This window comes from Salvelinus alpinus, chromosome 24, assembly GCF_045679555.1.
Source record: "Salvelinus alpinus chromosome 24, SLU_Salpinus.1, whole genome shotgun sequence".
NCBI classification, from domain to species: domain Eukaryota; kingdom Metazoa; phylum Chordata; class Actinopteri; order Salmoniformes; family Salmonidae; genus Salvelinus; species Salvelinus alpinus.
The window spans coordinates 9,542,957-9,563,194 of record NC_092109.1 but is presented as its reverse complement, the minus strand read 5'-3'; the positions used below and the strand labels follow the sequence as shown (position 1 = coordinate 9,563,194).

Genomic DNA, 20,238 nt, shown 5'->3' with positions numbered 1-20,238 from the left:
GGATCTCAGAACATGAAGAAAACGTTCCATAAAAACCACAAGAAAACTTTAGTAATGTTCAGAGAATGTTCTAAAAAATGTTATTTTAAAACATATACATTCCATTCTTCTCAGCATCAACAAAACTCTATAATTTGCCACATCTGAACTTAAAGTGGAACTGGCAGCAGTTAAACTACTTTGCAGATATGAAACAAACAGACAATCGTAATATCAGACATCATGATCAATATAAAATATTGCTATCAGGTTGTAAATCACAGCTGGCTTGTATATTGTTTGTTGCCTCCATTCATTCGGGTTCCACTGTTTCAGTTTCAATTACTCAATATTTTGGACAAAAACTGACGAATGTAACTAAGGCTGGGAATGTCAACACAATCAAACTAGCAAGAGCATGGATCACAAATCAGTCAACATGGCTAATAGGCTAGCGCATCTATTTATTTAGCTATTTATTTAGCAAGCTAGAAAACGAGAGCCTAACGTTAGCTAGCTGCTTGGAGGATGTCATGTCATTGGAGGAGTGGGTGAGTGACCGACCTTTCCTCTCAATTTTGTTTCCGGTGGAGACAGATGTTTTTATTAGGCTTTATTTACTGCAGTGTCTATTAATTGTCCAAGCGCACGGCCGCTATCCCACTCTATATTGCTGTAGAATTTTCACAAATAGCCTCACTCTACGTCATTCCCAAACATTCTATGAATTTATGCTTGTTTGATTAATAGTGTGAAGACTTGAAGGCAGGCATCAGAGAGATAAACAGTATTTATTTTCTCTCCTCCAGAGGGTGGGCTGCGCTGAAGGAAAATGTCACGGTCCACAGACTGGAGCAGTCATCTCTGCAGCCATCTCCTACAGCTGAATACAAAGACCATATCTACAGCCCCATCCTCCTCTTCTGTACAGCAGATCCTATCACATTCATCGTCTCCAATAGCCTTATCTCTCCTCTCCTATAACTGAAGACATAGAGAGGCTGGAGAAGGCAGGAAGGCAGACATTCAGAAAAAGAGGCAGACAGACAGATATATAGATACAGACAGACAGACAGACAGACTTACCAAGTGCATCCTGCAGGTACTTCTGCCCCACCAGTTTGAGGTACTCCTCTATAGCCTTGGTGGCCAGGGTGTTCTCTCTGAAGATCAGGTGCTCGTTCTCCCCACACCGGTCCACCTCTGACATCATCAGGTCAGTCAGGAAGTCCTACAGCAAAACAGGAAGAGAGAACATGTTGCGATGAGACTACAACTCCCAGAAGACACTGCAACTCCTAAGCCAGCAGCATACCACCCTGCATACCACTGCTGGCTTTCTTCTGATGCTAAGCAGGGTTGGTCCTGGTCAGTCCCTGGATGGGAGACCAGATGCTGCTGGAAGTGGTGTTGGAGGGCCAGTAGGAGGCACTCTTTCCTCTGGTCTAAAAAATATCCCAATGCCCCAGGGCAGTGATTGCCCTGTGTAGGGTGCCTTCTTTCGGATGGGACGTTAAACGGGTGTCCTGACTCTCTGAGGTCATTAAAGATCCCATGGCACTTATTGTAAGAGTAGGGGTGTTAACCCTGGTGTTCTGGCTAAATTCCCAATCTGGCCCTCAAACCATCACCTAATAGTCCCCAGTTTACAATTGGTTCATTCATCCCCCTCCTGTAACTATTCCCCAGGTCGTTGCTGTAAATGAGAACGTGTTCTCAGTCAACTTACCTGGTAAAATAACGGATATATATTTTTTTTAAACAGTTAAATCAATGCTGGGGATAAATGCATAATGATTTAAGCCAGTTGCTATATTTAAAAAAAAGGCTAAGCAATGTCAATGTGCATTTGGGAAAGTATTCAGACCCCTTCACTTTTTCCACATTTTGTTACTTTACAGCCTTATTCTAAAATGGATTACATCGCTTTCCCCCCTCATCAATCTATACACAGCACACCATAATGACAAAGCAACATTCATTTTTTATATATTTTTGCAAATGTATTAAAAATAAAAAACTGAAATATCACATTTGCATAAGTATTCAGACCCTTTACTCAGTACTTTGTTGAAGCACCTTTGGCAGCGATTACAGTCTTGAGTCTTCTTGAGTATGACGCTACAAGCTTGGCACACCTGTATTTGGGGTGTTTCTCCCATTCTTCTCTGTAGATCCTCTCAAGCTCTGTCAGGTTGGATGGGGAGCATTGCTGCACAGCTATTTTCAGGTCTCTCCATAGTTGTTCAATCAGGTTCAAGTCCAGACTGGCTGGGCCACTCAAGGACATTCAGAGACTTGTCCCGAAGCCACTCCTGCGTTGTCTTGGCTGTGTGCTTAGGGTCGTTGTCCTGTTGGAAGGTAAACCTTCGCCCCAGTCTGAGGTTCTGAGGGCTCTGGAGCAGGTTTTCATCAAGGATCTCCCTGTACTTTGCTCTGTTCATCTTTCCCTCGATCCTTACTAGTCTCCCAGTCACTGCCGCTGAAAAACATCCCTGCAGCATGATCCTGCCACCACCATGCTTCACCATAGGGATGGTGCCAGGTTTCCTCCAGACGTGATGCTTGGCATTCAGGCCATAGAGTTCAATTTTGGTTTCATCAGACCAGAGAAACTTGAACTCTTTGGCCTGAATGCCAAGCATTACGTCTGGAGGAAAGGTGCCTTTTGGCAAACTCCATGCGGGCTCTCATCTGCCTTTTACTGAGGAGTGGCTTTCGTCTGGCCACTCTCTCATAAAGGCCTGATTGGTGGAGTTTAGCAGAGATTTCTGGAAGGTTCTTCCATCTCCACAGAGGAACTCTGGAGCTCTGTCAGAGTGACCATTGGGTTCTTGGTCACCTCCCTGAACAAAGTCATGTCCAATCAATTGAATTTACCACAGATGGACTCCAATCAAGTTGTAGAAACATCTCAAGGATGATCAATGGAAACAGGATGCACCTGAGCTCAATTTCAAGTCTCAGAGCAAAGGGTCTGAATACTTATATAAATAAGGATATATTTTTTTATTTTTTATTATTCATTTGCAAACATTTTTAAAAACCTGTTATCGCTTTGTCATTATGGGGTATTATGTGTAGATTGATGAGGATTTTTTATTTTATTTAATCCATTTTAGAATGAGGCTGTAACGTAACAAAATGTGGAAAAATTAAAGAGGTCTGAATACTTTCCGAATGCACTGCCTTAAATAAAACAGCAATTTACTGTGTTAGTCGGACGTGTGTAGACCTATGACACAACTCATATCTTATTTGCATTGTGCAAGTAATACTACAAATAACAATAATAATTTATTCAATTTATATAGTGCTTTTCAAAGAATCTCAAAGCGTTTCAAAGCAAACAAAAAAGACAAGTAATTTATTGTCCGTTCATGGCTTGAGAGGTTATCTGAGGGAGGTGGTCAAGTGGGAAGAGAAAGTCCGTAGGCAGGCAGGAAACGCAGTCTCATCAAGGCGTCTCGCGGTCTCTGGCTTTTCCGTAGTAGAACTCAGTCAGATGAGGTTGTGGCTAAGCCACTGCAGTTCATGGACTCTGTAGTAAGTAGGTAGCTAGCTAACTACCTACTTCACTACCCCAAAAATGATGCCCTCACAAGGATGATGCTATGGCAGTCACGACGTGGTGCCAGAAAGCACACAACATTTCAATAATATTTAAAGAGCAGCCTTCTAACTCTGTCCTCCCTACGATCCTCATCGCAGCACACCACTGCCGTCTTGCTTTCGGATTCTCTCCATCCTCGACCTCCGGACGCTGGCTGGTATTCGAATCAAAACAGCTAGCCAGCTAACGTTAGCTAGCCAGCCAATGAAACAAATTCCTTGCCAGCTTCAGTCTTAACGCTGTGGTGGATTCTGATTATATGCAGTGGCATGTATTCATGGATGCCAGGGAAGCCAGACTTCCCCAAATATTTGACCAATAAAATAAATAAATAATAATAATAATTTATCTTTCGTCTCTCTGTGTTTTCATAATTTTCCGTCAATTCGCTAGTGGCTGAATCTCACCGGAGGAATCATCCGAGCGAGGGAAACAACGCCCCTCTGTCTCAGTATGTGTAGCCCATGTATCGGTCTGGAGCAAAAGAGTATGACATGTTGCCGCCGTAGCATTTGATTGATTGATGCCAGCAAGTATTTTGCCTCCCTTGATAAAACAATTATAAACGAATTAGCCAATCAGCGTTGAGCTGAGCTCAACTGTGGGTTGTCCTGGCACAGCAAAATGCCCCCCAAGGGAAGCCAGTTTGGATTTGGCTTCACACCAATCAAATCACATCCTAATCAAAACGTCATCCTTGTCAGACAAACGTGTTTGTTTCATGTCTGCTTGTGTTGATGTCCTGCAGTAGCTAGCTTGCTAAATCGGCCCTTTCCTAAGCCGTGGATGGAGATGTGGATTTGGACTTGTGGTTTTGACATAATGCTCTGTACAGGCCAACGATTATGATCGAACCATAAATGAATATATTGTGCCACTGGCCTGAGACAACTGAAGTTCAATATGTAGCCTGGATGTAGCCTAGTAAGCTCACGTTAACTAGCTAGCTAATTTAGCTGGTTCATTTTTGCCCATCCGAGGAAGTTAGGCTACCTACTGTGGCTAAAATGCTTGCTAGCCTATGAAAAAACTAAAAGCGTAGTATATGACAGACCATAGACTGTTTTGGCAACACGAGGAGGATGGCATTGGCGTTCAACTAGTCTACAAGTAGTGCACGCAAGCACGTACACACACACACACACACACACACACACACACACACACACACACACACACACACACACACACACACACACACACACACACACACACACACACACACACACACACACACACACACACACACACACACACACAGGGAAATCAATACCACGGACAGCCACATGATATTAAGCAACATTGATTGAGCTAAATAGTTTTTGGTATCTTTAAGTTTGTTTTCAGTGTATTAAACTAAGTATATATTTAGCCTTATTGATTTGATGATGTTTAAATGTTTCAGTGTAAATGGTGCTGGAATAGCAGAGGCATTGCTCCTGTTGTCTTTATGCTGACTTGTGGTAACTACATGGTTATAAATCAGTTTCTGTTTAGTAAACTGTGGAAAACATGAACTTGTTTCACCGTGCTGCAGGTCATATAACTGTTTGTTACGTTCAATATTTGCTTTGTGGACTTCACCGGACAGATGTTGCTCTCCGGTTTTGTGATGAAACAAACGTATGTGTAGTTGAATTTATTCCGCCACTGTGTGACTGTTGTCTTTTCGTTGTCATGGCCTTACTGCATATCACGGTGGAGTACGAACCAATGGGTTATAGAGCACACAACGTTGTAATATAGCTTTTTTTTAATTGGCTTGGCTTCCCCAGTGATTTTACCCACGCACTGCAACTGATGAATTGTTCATTCTTTTATCAACTTGACCAGACTCAAAGCTAGGCACATCGACTCCCTCTCAAGGTAAATCTGAACTGATTTGTTCCCTGTTTTACAGCATTGAGTCCCTCCCGGCCACATCGGCAACTCCATCTGGAACTAACCCATCACTCAGGTTACCGCACGTTCTTAAAACAGATATATTGTCGGTAAAAACAATGCCATAAAAAGGAATTCATGGTAAAGAAATATTGGTATAAGGTACAGGAGCTCTCTGCTTGGGCTGCTGCCGAGGCGCCATGGCACTACGTTTCATTTCACATGTTGATAAATAAAAAAATTCAACTGACAAAGAAAAAGTGTCATTTTTCCGGTCCATTTCTATCCCCATTAGCAGTCGAGTGAGAAAGTGAGACTGTGTGTGTGCGTGTGTGCGTGTGTGCGTGTGTGTGTGTGTGTGTGTGTGTGTGTGTGTGCGTGTGTGTGTGTGTGTGTGTCACAGTGCCAAGCCCTGCCCATAGCAGTGTGATTACGGCTCACACTGTGATAATGGTTTGTCTCATTCTTCTGACGCAGTCATGGGGGAGTCTGTATTATCTAGAACACACACGCGCACATGCACACACACACATACACACAGTAATGGCAATATGGAGATGTGTTATCAAAATCATCCACAAAAGCCAGTCAGTATTAACTAACCTAGCTCAGAACCATACTACCGGACAAGCGGAGAGCTAGTAGCACATGACGATGATGGCTAAATGGCCTGTGGCAGCAGGGCTGTTCGTTAAGGGAATTTGCGTGTGTGTGTGTGTGTGAGATGAGCCCAGTTTAGTGTGAGGAGTGCGCGTGTCGATCTGTGAAATGTGCAGGGATCTGCACGGCTAGGGATAATTGGAAAACTGGGAAGAGGAAAAGGTATCATGGACAATCCCGGTCCCTGCCATCTGTCCCTGGCAAATACTTCCTAAACACTTCCAGAACCTCACTCAAACCAGACACTATCAGAGCAGGAAGCAGGGTAGAGCTGCCTCTGAAATGGAACCCTACTCCCTATATAGTGCACTACTTTTGACCAGGGCCCATAGGGAATAGGGGGCCATATCAGCCTAGATATGCAGCCAGTGTGCAGTTTACCAAACTAATATGCCATTTTGTCCATTTTGTGACTCAATTGTAACCCAGTATCTGCGACGCACATAGGGAATAACGACAAATCTTAATAACTCTCTGAAAATGACAGAGCCGGGAAGTCCCTGGACATCTTCTTAACCAGAGAACGCCAGCAGGGGCAGAGAAGAGACAGATGTGGGGAGAGAGGGGAGAGAGGAGAAGAAACAGTGGGGTACCGTCGTCTTTAAAGAACAGACGAGGAAAGAGAGCGAGGCAGGGAAGAGACAGAGGGAGAAAGAGAGAAGAGAGTGAGAGAAGAAATTGGAGCGAGAGAAAGCAAGTCAGAGAGAAATAAGAGAAGGAGGGTACTCAGACAGGTCCTGTGGTTCTAAGCATGTTATCCCAGAAAATCAAAGACTAGCAGCAGGAGGCCAATCAGAGAGCTTGATGTGAATAAAAAGAGAGACTTTCCGTTAACACACACACACACACACACACACACACACACACACACACACACACACACACACACACACACACACACACACACACACACACACACACACACACACACACACACACACACACACACACATCTCTGGGTGGTGTGGCAATAGTCAAGCTGCTGCTGGGGAAATTGGCAGGGATAAGGGATCAGACACACACACAAGGTAGCCTGAGGATACCTGACCTTTCCTGTGCGGATGGGCAGCCACCTGGCCAACCATTAGACTAGGGGTTCTTCTTCTCTTCTCTTTACCCTGGGAGAATGTCAGCCCAATTATGATCTCTTCTCCAACCTCCACCCCTCTCTCTTCACCTCCACCGCTTTCCTTTCCTTTTTCTTCCCTTTATCGCCATATCTGGCAAATTCATACCCGATTAGAGAGGAGTTAGATGAGAGAGCAGGGGCAGAAGAGAGAGAGAGGGGGATGAGAAATGGGAGGGGGTGCAGAGAACGGAAGAAAGAGGGATAGAGAGAGAGGGGGGGGCATGTAGCTTAGATTCAGTGTCTCGGGAGCAAACTATGACCCCTCCACTCACCTAAATTGAGTAGTGTACTGACTGGGTTAGACAGGGATGCTGGATAAAAGCAGAACCTGTTCAATACATGCAAAGGTCTGATCCTAGCTTAGCAACAGGGCTGTGATGAATCTAAATCGTGTGGTTCCTAGAACAGACTAGCAATACTCAAGGAATACAGAAACCTTTGGTAGGGCAGTGTGTGTGTGTGTGTGTGTGTGTGTGTGTGTGTGTGTGTGTGTGTGTGTGTGTGTGTGTGTGTGTGTGTGTGTGTGTGTGTGTGTGTGTGTGTGTGTGTGTGTGTGTGTGTGTGTGTGTGTGTGTTGTAATCACAGGGCCAGCTGAGACCAGTCTCATAACAGAGTATTACTAGGAACCCCACTCGGCCTCTCTAATACTCCGAGACAAGGGCCTAAAAAGAGCTCCAACCCCCCTTCCCCTCTCTCTCTCTTTCCACCACTCCTCCCTCGTTCGCTCTCTCCTCTGGCCCGCCCCCCCTCCTCCCTCGCTTCAGTGCTAATGAGGAAAAACGGGACACTTTCTATATTACTGTCACATCCCATCACCCAGACTATACCTCACTACCACCACAACCTCCCATGCAGAGAAACACGAGGGAGACAGGAAGGAGGGAGTGAAGAGGGAGGGGGAGGGTAGGAGGGAGATGAGCGAGCCCGGAGAAGAAAGTGCAGCTCAACAGATCAGAGTTAATAAACGGAGCAGATGAGGGGAGGCAGAAAGTGGATGGAGAGAGGAAGGGAGGAAGAGGATGGTGGAGAGAGTGGGAGAAGAAAGTGCAGCTCTACAAATCAGAGTTAATAAACGGAGGAGAGGAGAAAGGACAGGGAAAGAGGGGAGAAGTCTATTACCTAATTTAACCAGGATTCACGGTATGTTGCCTGTAAAACAAAAAAAGCGCAATGTTTATATGATCCCCTTTCAAACAGTCCCATTTTTACCTCTTTCTTGTTGGCATTTGCCATTTATACATCCAGTGCTTGGCTGGGAGAAGAGACATTTAACTTTGACCCTGTTTTTGTGACAGTTGTCATGGTAACCTGACTAACCCAGCATTGATTAAGTTCTAGATTCCTCCGACAGAATGCACTGCTATCATTTCTTTACATTCGCAACAGTAAGTTGGCTATTTTTAGCGCATCATACTTGTAAAAAAAACTATTACCTTAACAGTTAACCGTTTTCAGCTGTGCTAACATAATTGCAAAAAGGTTTTCTGATGATTAGCCTTTAAAATGATAAACTTGGATTAGCTAACACAACATGCAATTGGAACACAGGAGCGATGGTTGCTGATAATGGGCCTCTGTACGCCTATGTAGATTTTCCAATAAAAATCTGCAGTTTCCAGCTACAATAGTCATTACACTGTATTTCTGATCATTTTGATGTTATTTTAATTGAAAAAACAAGGACATTTCTAAGTGACCCAAAAACTTTTGAATGGTAGTGTATAGGTTATGTTTCAATTTGTTAATTTAAAATTATTTTCAAACAAGTTACATTTTCTAACAACAGTTTGAATTAAGGTGTGTTCTGCCTCGTCATTAATTGACATAGAAGAAGCCCATTTCACTGTTGACGACAATTTATGTTTGAGGCTTTCCTGAGCCTGACAAACTTCTCTCTTCGACTAGAGCCCAAGCACATCCCCAGTGTTTCCCCAGATCAAGTGCGCAGACGTTTGCACAGTCTTGCACAAACCTTTTCCCCCTGGCACATTTTCAGGCTGGCGCTCAGATTGCCTTCATTGTTGTTTTCCTAGGGAATAACTTTGGAAATGTGTGTGTTTCTATCAAAGTAAGTGCCTATATACTGTTTCTAATGTAGCATACCGTATGTACAGAACCAGTCAAAAGTTTGGATGCACCAACTTACTCATGGGTTTATTTATTTACACTTTTTTGGTTACTACATGATTCCATATGTGTTATTTCATAGTTTTGATGTCTTCACTATTATTCTACAATGTAGAAAATAGTACAAATAAAAAAAAAACTAGAATGAGTAGGTGTGTCCAAACTTTGACTGGTACTGTATGTATGGCGCATAATGTATTTACTGTTTTATTCACGTTTTCAAGTACTGGTTACAAATAAGGCATTCTGATTCTTGCATAGATTGTAATGGACACATGTGATGTGTGTAAAATACTTTTTTGAAGGTTGTACTGATTATAATGAGCTAATGCTAAGCTATTTGGCCAACTATGTGTGGCGCCATGTTTGTTGACATTATAAAATGCATTATGGGTGTCACATAAACGTTTGTCAGACCAAAGATGTTATAACAAAATTAGGTGAAGGGATGGTTCACTCATCTTTCGAATAAACTTCCGGAAGTGGATGAAGGGAAGTGAATGATGGTAGACGACACACCCTCTTCAGCATGCATACTGCAAACAGACCAAACTCATCTTGTCTCCTCTTCTTATCTTTGGTTGACGCGAAGAAAAAAAAACATGGCGGAGCGCACAAACTACCCATCGTCAGATTACTTTCGATTTTTAGAAAGCGTTTTATTCAATTATTTTGATCAATGGTGAGCTCACCTGTGGACTGATTCATTTTAAATAGTCATTGCTATTTGCTAATTCATATTATGGTTTCTGTCAGCCGAGAGTTAGCTAAATATGACCGCTTGTGTTTAATCAATGTCTCCTCAGTTAGCGTTAGGACTAATGTGGCCCGCATTTTCCGGTTTGGATGATTGTGTTATGCTGTAGCTACTTCTGTGAATGTCTGAAAGCTGCATCGAAAAATAAACTGCTCACAATCAGGACGTTAACGTTGTAAGGACTGTGTTTGTGCAAAATGTTTCTGTGAAAAAAAACAGTGTGGCCAGCTCAAACGCTGACTGTTGCGTCAATCATAACTGGATGTTCTAAATAAGCGTTCTATTCACACCGGTTTGAGCGTACACTGCAGGGACCACTGTAGAATGATCACACCCGTGCGTTGGTACGTGTCAAACGGTTAATGCGTGCCAAAGTCGGTAAGATGAATGGCAACGCTTTATACTGAGGCGTTGGCGGGTGTTTGAAACATAATACCGCAACCATGTCTACCTCCCTTGGCGGAAATCAAAGTACCGGCTTCACCTTTCCGATACAAAGAAAAGGCGTTAAAAAGAAAACGGCATGGTTAAGTTGGCGGGTTTCCGTCTTGGTATAAAAGGGATATAAGAGATTAAACTCCAGCAGAAGAGTCTCCCTGCAGACTGTCTTACCTGGCAGCACCTAACTCATAAAGCCTTGTCCATCCCAGGTGTGCGTGTGTGTGTGTGTGTGTGCGCGTGGTGTGTGTGTGTGTGTGTGACAGCACTTCGGAGATCAGCTTTCTTGCGTTTTCTCGGGGGCAGTAGTGAGACAGCAGATGTGTGTGTGTGCGTGTGTTGGCATGTGCTTGTTTGCTGGGGTGAAAGTGTTTCTTGTGTTCCCTTCCCATTAAGAGTGTCTCCATCACCACCGAACAATGACAAATCCCCGAGGTCAGAGGTTTAAAGGCCACAGAGACCACTCTTCCTCTCACCAATCCATCCTTCCTCTCTAGTGGTACTCGGAGGAACAGAGGCCTGAGAGTCAATTGATGACAAAACTACCAATACAAAAGACAGTGTTACGCACAAAGAAATGGGAGTTTCTCAAGGGTTCTTTGGGAAGGGTGATGGTTCTATGTGGAACAATAATGACTCGAATAACCTTTTGAGCTTTCCAATGGTTCTTTACAATTCACTCAAAAGGGTTCTTCGCTCTTTTAGTGACAATTTAAATGTAGGGTAGACAGCTCATTAGAATATTTTGAGGTGTGGTTTGCTCATCGTTCTTTTTGTACAACTGTGAGTGAGAGTGCCATTCCAGTTCATCTAATGTGTTGTGTTATGCCATTACACATTACAACTATGGCCAGCGACAGTGTCTTGTGAAAGAGTCATAAATAGCCTTGAGTTACTTGAGAACAGTCGACGAAATCAGTCAGTGGTTCTCAGTTCTCTCCTCAGGGACCCCCAGCTGTTCCAGAGGTAGTCCACTTGATTCGCCTTGTCAATTAACACAATAATAACGACTATGGAGTTTCAACAATATAATATGGCTGACCAGAATAACAAGCCCTGTATGGTTCTTCAAAATGATCTACAAAGAACCTTTCAGATTGAGAAAGATTATTTATAGAACCATTCTCCATAAAGATTCTATAAAGATATAGCCTATATATAGCCCCAAAAAGGGTTGTAAACATAGCGCTGCTTTTTTTGGTGCTATATAGAACCTTTTAAAATGGTTCTTTATAGAACCGTAGGAAAGGGTTCTTTATAGCACCGTACAGGTTCAATTTAGAACCTTATGAGCATGGTTCTTTATTGAGCCTTCAAAAAAGGGTTCTACAGTATTTAGAACCAAAAAGGGTTCCAGCTACGATTACATGCCAATTACATACCCTTTCTGGTACTATTTAGAACCATTATTTGTTAGTGTGTACATGTCAACATAAACAGGAGCTGGATACAAAAAAAGATAGCTGAAGAAATCAGGACTTCGACATTGCCTGCGCCAGGTGTACCTATTGAATACATCTCGTTACAAAACACTGATTATAACACACACACACACACACACACTGAATATACTCTGACCCTCAGAATACAGAGCACATTCCATTCCCGGCTATCACAGACAAGAAAAGTAAAAGAAGACGAAGAAAATAAGTCCATCATTCTCTGTTGATGCTGAGCTCTCTCTCTTTCTCTAAAGTGTTTCCATAGCAAAATTAGTCAGCGAGAGATAGTGGGAGTCTTGGCATTTCCCTTTAGGGCTGGGCAATATGGCCAAAATATCACATCACAAGTCTTTTCTCACTTGTGACTGTATTTTATGTTTCTTAATAATAAAAGCTCTAAATATGCTTGTGTAGTGGTTTTAAATGGGGCTTTCTCTCTTCTGATTGTTAAATGTTTAAAAAAAAGTATAATAATTTACCGCATTTCCTGAAATTTCCGCATTTCCTTCACTCATTTGTTATCATTTCCACAGTGTACCACATTTTTCTGTGTTTGTATGCCTCTATTTTGGGTTTAATAGCCAACACCATAAAATCCCAAAGGCAAGACAGGAAGCTTTTCCAATAAACGAGGGAAGACAAGCTATTGGACAACTTTTTTTTTAAGTATAGAAAAAAGAGAGGGCGTAGAGAGAAGAAAAGAGATTACATCAGCGATTCGGCTGATCGATAACTGTGGCTTAGAAGCCCCAGGCTGAGACTCTAGGGGAGCGGACACGAACCACTCTCACTCTCTCTCTCATCTATTCCCCCTCTCTCCTTCCCTCCTTCTCCTCTACCACTCCCTCTCTTCCTATGGAGGGTATAGTACATTGTATTACAGAGTAGGGTCAGCTGGGAGAGCTAGCTGGGGATGAAAATGAATCCCAGTCTTCCCACAGGCACAGAGTGAGGCGGTGTCTCAAATGGCATCTTATTCCCTAGTGCACTACTTGGGCCGTAGCCCTAGTGTCAGTCAGCCTTACAGCAGAACAACAACAGGAAGCTAGGACCAAACCTCTCCACATCACTGCTGTGGTAAACACACTGTAGTACCATGATAGCTGGAGGAGGGCTTTCATCCAATGTCATCAGCTCCTTGCAGATATGGGGGGGATATGTGTGTGTGTGTGTATGTGTGTGTGTGTATGTATGTGTGTGTATGTGTGTGTGTGCATGTGAATGTCCTGACCAAGGTAGGAAAACATTATTCTTTTAAAGTCAGGACTTGTTTCATGTCCTGAATTTGTTAAAATGCTATTTTAAGCTTAAGGGTTAGGTTAATGGTTAGGTTTAGGGTTAGTAGTTAGGGTTAGGTTAAGGGTTAGGTTTAGGGGTTAGGGAAAATAGGATTTTGAGTGGGAATACATTTTTACTCCCCAAAAAGTCCAGAAAATTCTCAAAAACAAAGCTGTGTGAGAGTGTATATTTTCTGGCTCTCTTTGTAAGGGTAATATTGTGCCAGTTGTGACTTCAAAGAAGGTTCTGGATCATTTGGGTGGGGGGGTATTTCCCATGCAGACCATTGCTGGTTAGTTCCCCAGTTCCAGGTTTGACTGAAAGGGTAAAGTCAAACTGACAGTTAATGCAATCTGTCCCTCTAGCTCTCCCTTTTCCTCTCTCCTCCATCACTCCCTATTCCTCTCTCGTCATTCCTTTTTCTCTTCCCCCCTCTCGCCATCTCGATACACAGTGTCTCTCTATCGCAGGCATAAACTGTATAGTGAGAGTTGTGGTAGGAACATGTCAAATTCAAAGCAGTTGTTAGAGAGATGTAAATAATTCTCTAGCATAAGCTACAGAAACATAGTGGGAATATACTGTATGTTTATATTCTGCAAGCATTGCAAAGACGATGACCGGAACTTCATCTCCAGCTGTTCATCATTCATCTCCAGCTGCTGAAATCTTTCCCCGGTTTGACCCATCTGAACCACAGCCTGTGACTGGCTGTCATCTGTGTATGTGTGTCTCCCAGCATAGTGTGTCTCTGAGAGTGACAGGGTGACTGCTTACAGCGATGTGACACAAGTGGGTCACCCAGTCACACGCTGGGCTCTGAGGAGTCGGTCTGTCTGATGGCCTCTCCATCACCTCTCACTGGTCCTGGCCTTCATGACATCACAATCATCACAACTCTCCTCACCAACTAGAATTAAGCAATAAGGCCCGAGGGGGTGTGGTATAAACCCCCGAGGTGCCTTATTGCTATTATAAACGGGTTACCAACGTAATCAGAGCAGTAGAAATACATGTTTTGTCAGACCGGTGGCTGTCAGCCAATCAGCATTCAGGGCTCGAACCACCCAGTTTATAAACAAAAACAACCTCCCAGCCCAGAGCCTAAAGAAAAGTAGAGCACTGTTAAAGACCCAGTAGCTGTCCGCCAACAAGCATCCAAGAAAACCATCTTGTACCCCGAGACACTCATTAGCAGCGTGTGTGTTCATCCGTGTGTGCGATTGCACACAGCAGGTTTTAATCGATGAATCGAGCAGACTAGCAGTGCTGCTGCCCCGCAAAGACCGAATTGACCGCTGAGCAAGAAGAGGGGATGTCTGCACTTCATCTAATTAAATAACGAGAGCTCTGCTGCTCGGGGGAGAAGGAGGGTTAGGAGGATAGGAAGGAGAGATGGAAAGATGGAGGGAGGGCGAATTTGTTATCTGACTGACTGATGAAGGGCCACTTAATACCGTCTGTTAGTTTCCTTTACCTCCAAGAGCAGTAAAACAGAAACAATAACAGCAGAAGCAGACACCACCTCTCTGCTTTCTGTTCTCTATGGCCAGCTGAGCGCTGCACTCCATAAGTTAAATCATAGGACTCCGATGAGGCCCTGAATAGCCGCTCCGAGACGAGGCGCCTTATTCCTACTTGCCACAACGGGCTGGAGAAGAAGACTCAAATCAATAGTGTTTGCAAAGTCATTTTCACCAACAGAAAAGTGGATGCTGAGAATGCTGCCTGGGGGCACCCCAACACATTGCCGTCTTGTTGTTGTTGTTGATGTGTGTGTGATGCGGCCAACGCTGCTGTGTGAGTGCACTGAGACGCTGGTCGGGTCAGAGAGTGGAACAAGCCTCCCGAGGGAAAGGATGGAGAGAGGGATAAAGGTGTGGAGAGGGCGATAAAGGGATGGAGGACCTTGTGTTTTCTGGAACATTCTCAAGACAATGCCCCTAATAAAGCAATTACAAGTCTTCCTCGTGCGTAAACACAAAGGAATTGACCTCCCCTCTGATGTCTTGTTATGTGTGAGTGTGATCCCCAGGCCTACGGCATTGAGTGACTGCCGTGACAACCAAGGCGTCCGGGTGGACGGCGATAAAGAACCGTCAATGACATACCCTCAAGCATCCCTAGCCTTAGAACGCACTGAGGCATGAGAGAGAGAGAGGGAAGGAGAAAGAGAACACGAGAGAGGGAGCTATAGAGAGAAAGGGAGAGGGAGAGCGTTGTGGTTTGTTATATATTTCACTCGCTTTGGCAATGTTAACATATGTTTCCCATGCCAATAAAGCCCCTTAAATTGAATTGAAATGTAATTGAAGAGAGAGAGAGAGAGAGAGAGAGAAGGCAAGAGAGTGTTAGTGAGAGACAGAGAGAGAGAGAGAGAGAGAAGGCGAGAGAGTGTTAGTGAGAGACAGAGAGAGAAAGCACTAAAAGCGAACCTCCTTCGTGTTAATAAAGAAAACACTGTGTTCATCATCATCACCTAAAAAAACTGCACGAGCTATTAACAACCAACCACAATGTAATCACCAGAGTCCCCTCCAAACCTCCCCAACATAAATCAACAGAGAGACTAGAGGGGCTACACAGCCTGAGAGAGCGAGAGAGAGAGAGCGAGTGAGAGAGAGACAGACTCCCCCTGACAGGGCAGGTGGTAGACGCGTCTCTCCAACCCAATGACTGTAATCATAATTAACCAGCTGATCGTGACGCACCACCGAGGAAAGTCTGTCTCCATGCTATTTTAAGTTAACGCCGCTAATGTTACCACAACTGACTTCACATCAGCATCATTAGAATCAACAGCAGGGTGAAGGGATGAGTGAGTGAGTAGGTAGGTAGAGGATCAAACGGTTTAGAAATGTTCTGTAGACACTACATCGGCACAGTCACAAGACTAAATAATAAACAAGACAGGTTGTAAAACAGCCAGCCCTGGTTCAATTCCAGGCTGTATCACAACCGGTCGTGATTGGGAGTCCCATAGGGTGGCGCACAATTGGCCCAGCATCGTCCAGGTAATTGGTAGGAAAAGTAGGAAAAGGAAAAAATTATTTGTTCTTAACTGACTTGCCGAGTTAAATTAAATAAATACAAAATGGAATGCGATAACAAAAACAACCGGCCGAATGAACTTTGGCTCTCCAGATGCTATCGCTGTCCAGATAAGATGGCAGATTCCTTCAAATGAAAAATACGATGGGTTCCACGCAAGGATTGTGTGGATGACAAATATTTTGTAGATGTGTATTTGGTTGCTTTGGTCAAGGAGCAGTCGTAGACTTGGATGAAAAAGACAGCCAGCAGATGAAGTTAATCCTAAAAATAACTGAAAGATGAGCTGAGCAGAAGGAAGTTTGGCCTAAGGCTTAATCTGTAGCTTGTATAAAGGACAAACCACACAGCGTAAATCCGGATATGAATATACACAGCATCGTATTAGGACTGGGTCAAATATAGTTTGGAATATTTTTTGGGACTATTAGTTGGGAATATTCTGGATGTGTTGTGGTGCTGTGGGCTACAATCTGTGTAGTGCTCCATCGAGAATGTAGCCTAGGATTCAAGGGTAATCTAGTGCTAAGAAATTGTACTGCATGTGTGCACACATGAAATGGCCAAACCAGTGGGGACAAACAACATCATATCTAAGTTTCCATTAATTAGTTAAATCCTTTTAGAAGGAGGGTAGTTTGCTTGTCTGACCACAGCTGAAGCCAACCAAACTAACATCCAAACGGAAAACAGCTTCACTTGAATTAATCAGTCAATACATTTCTTGACCAGGCTAAATGTATCCATTTGATTCTGTCTATCCCTTTAAAGGCTATTACTGGCTTTTAAATGATTAGTCTGGTCGCAATAAACATTTGTAGAGCGAATGAGGGCAATACTTCCGTTGGGATTGTGTGATCTACCAAACCTGTAGATTTGTGGGGGAAAATAAAGACGTCCCGGTGTAAATCAACCTTGAAACTGCTTCTCTCCGCTGGTATTAAAGTTTAACGACCTGTCTCCATTTAAGACGACAGGCAGAGGGAGGAAGGAGGTAAGGGAGAAAGAGGAGGGAGGGAGGAGAGAGGTAAGGGAGAGGCGAAAGTTGAACACTTTTCAGGGAAACTGTAATTAATTAGGTCTAATTAACAGTGTGACCATCTCTCCAGAGACCTATAGTACCTTTGTAACGTGTGTGTGTGTGTGTGTGTGTGTGTGTGTGTGTGTGTGTGTGTGTGTGTGTGTGTGTGTGTGTGTGTGTGTGTGTGTGTGTGTGTGTGTGTGTGTGTGTGTGTGTGTGTGTGTGTGTGTGTGTGTGTGTGTGTGTGTGTGTGTGTGTGTGTGTGTGTGTGTGAACCCAACCCAGAACAGGGACAGCGACAGTCTACTGTGGTTCAGGGGGACCTCTTAAGTACTAATTGCTCATCACGGCAGTCTCGCTCTAAAGTCAGAGAGAGAAAGCCAGGGAGCTTCAACTGGAGAACAACACGAAGAGATAAAAGAGCAATTAATCCTTCTCCTACCGAGGCAGCAGCCAACGAATTGTGCATACGACTCATGACAGGAAGTGCAGTAGATAACCAATAAGACAGCTCGAGCAAGAGCGAGAGAGCGAGAGAGGGCGCGTCAGTGTGGTAAAGTGTAGACTGCTGAAAGGATGAGAGATAATCTCTCCAAAATGGCTCCCCGTTGTGGTAGACTTAAAAAGGAATAAAGTAGACATGCCAAGACTGCAGTGGGTTAATCTAGGCCTAATAACACAACAGCTAACACCCAGCGCGTCTCTGCTGTTATGTTCTGTTATGTTGAACATCCGTCCCAAACATCTCTGAGCTACAACCCTGCAGGAGAGTGAACTAAGGAGAACTGAGGATGGATTAAACGCTAAGTTGGGATGTAATACTTCCTCTGTTGAACGAACATGTGGCCATCTACTCCAAAAGGAAAAAGGCAAGACTCTCTGTTGAACAAGAAATCACCTGTCTGGCCGGGTCAAAGTTGAAAAAAAATGCATTTCGTCAAGTTTGGCCGCATTCATTGGCTTCACTTGCCTTCAGTTTGAACCTGGTGACACAGAATAACACTGTAATACAGAACACAGGCTGAGTTCTAATACCTACATGTTGAGGATGAAAGATAAGTAAGAGACCTTACTTAGCCAACACTCCTGATGCAGTTGCTACCTTGAGCAAAGCATTTTACGGGAAACATTGACCGCGGATATAGCCAAAACATGTGTCAAATAAAAGTAAATGTGTATGTAAATGTGTATGTGAGAAAGAGTAGTCTTGACGATCGCCAGTTAATATAACAATAAGCGACTTACAGTCGTGTATGAATACATAGTTCCTACCTTGGCCTTGCCAGTGCTCTGTAGAATGTGGACCAGGGCAGAAGCCATCTCCTCCTTGTTCTTCACACTGATGCCAGGCTCCAGCACAGAGCACAGCAACATGTAGTTATTGGTGGTGTACTCTGCAAACTCCTTATACATCTCCATAGGCAGGATGTTCATGCTCTGGTAGCAGGCCTTGATCCGGATCATGGGCCCTGGCGTCTTACCCTTATTGGGCGTCGGCGTGCTCACAGAGTACCACTTCTCCATGAACTGCCTCCCAGTCACCGCGGCGACGGGGATGTTGACCAGTCCAATGTAGTTGTTCTTGTCTTTCTTCTTCTTCTTGTCCGAGTCCTTGTAGAGGTGGGCCGTGATGCTTTTGACGGCCGGGAGGTTGTTGAACTCAAAGTGCTCGCCCCAGAAGACGTTGTCGGTCTTGAGCTTGCAGGTGGTGCGGGCGTACAGCGCGTCGTCCAGACACAGCTCGCAGAAGTACTTCTTCTTGGCAGGAAGGTCCTTGGCTTCGATGATCCACAGCTTCAGCATGTTCTCCACCCGACGGCTGTTGTCCTGTGTGTGGATAGAGAGAGGGAGGGCTGGGTTTAGGGGTGGATCACAGACCTGGGTCTAGACTCTTGTACATACTCACTGTAACTCAAATACTTTCAAATATTTGAGGGAGCGGAGAGGGGCGGTTAGGGTCAGTGGTAGCCAGATCTGGATCTAATACAAATCTCAAATAGTGTGCAGGTATATTGGTGCCACTAGTAGTTTTCTATGGGAATGTGGTGCTTCTCTCAGTAAACATTGTAGTTTCCGAGCCTTCCAAAAAAACGAAAAATAACAGCATATCTAAAATATTTAAAAATACTTGAGGTGTGCTTGATTAAAGCTTGACTCACTGGAGTGCAGGGAGGGTGGGTGAAGATTAGCATATAACGGGCAATTAAGATGTTAACCCCCCCCCCCCCCCCCAAATTATAAAAAATAAATAAGATGTTAAACATTAATAAGCAGATCGATAGCTGATTAAAATGCACATGTTAATGGGCCTGCACGGTAGCTACTGCATATAAACACAGTTCATTATGCAAATTGAATTTAACCAGTAAAACAATAAGTATCTCATGAATAGAACTCTGAAACTGGCTTTCTGACTATTTTGGATATGACACGTCATTTAACACCCACCACAAAGACTTTCCTCCCCTTTTCTTGTTTGAAAAAACGCCTTAACATCTGTTTCTCCCGCTGATGTGTACGGACAGACATGCAAACTTACACTGTATCTAATCTGTGGAAAATCACAAAATAATTTAAAACTTGTAAGGTTGAGATGGAAAAATGAATATCTGTGCCAGGAGAGTATTTTGAGAAGAAGAAAAAAGGCAAAGGTTCAAGCCAAACTTTCTCCTGAAAGTTCTAATTAGCAAGTCGTTTGCTAAATAAAGAAAGATGAAAGCGGGAAAGTGCTGTCAGATTAGCATTTTTTTTTGGGGGGGGGGGCTTGACGCAGGGAGCCATATGTTAGCCGCTCGCCTGCCGGCTTTCTGCGCTGTTGTGATTAAAAGGAAAACATTTGGAGCCGAGAGGAAAGCGACGGA

General features: G+C 43.8%; 1 protein-coding gene across 5 annotated transcripts in view; it reads right to left on the bottom strand.

Annotated features, from left to right (window-relative positions):
* LOC139552090 (disabled homolog 2-interacting protein-like) overlaps window positions 1-20,238 on the bottom strand; it is a 222,111-nt gene that overhangs the window by 24,871 nt on the left and 177,002 nt on the right. For all 5 annotated transcript variants that reach the window (XM_071363495.1, XM_071363494.1, XM_071363493.1 and 2 more), the window contains 2 exons: window positions 18,650-19,204; window positions 1,066-1,210 (listed from right to left, as the gene is read on the bottom strand). In XM_071363495.1, the coding sequence (XP_071219596.1) occupies window positions 1,066-1,210; window positions 18,650-19,204 (700 nt within the window). The remainder of the gene's footprint in view (window positions 1-1,065; window positions 1,211-18,649; window positions 19,205-20,238) is intronic.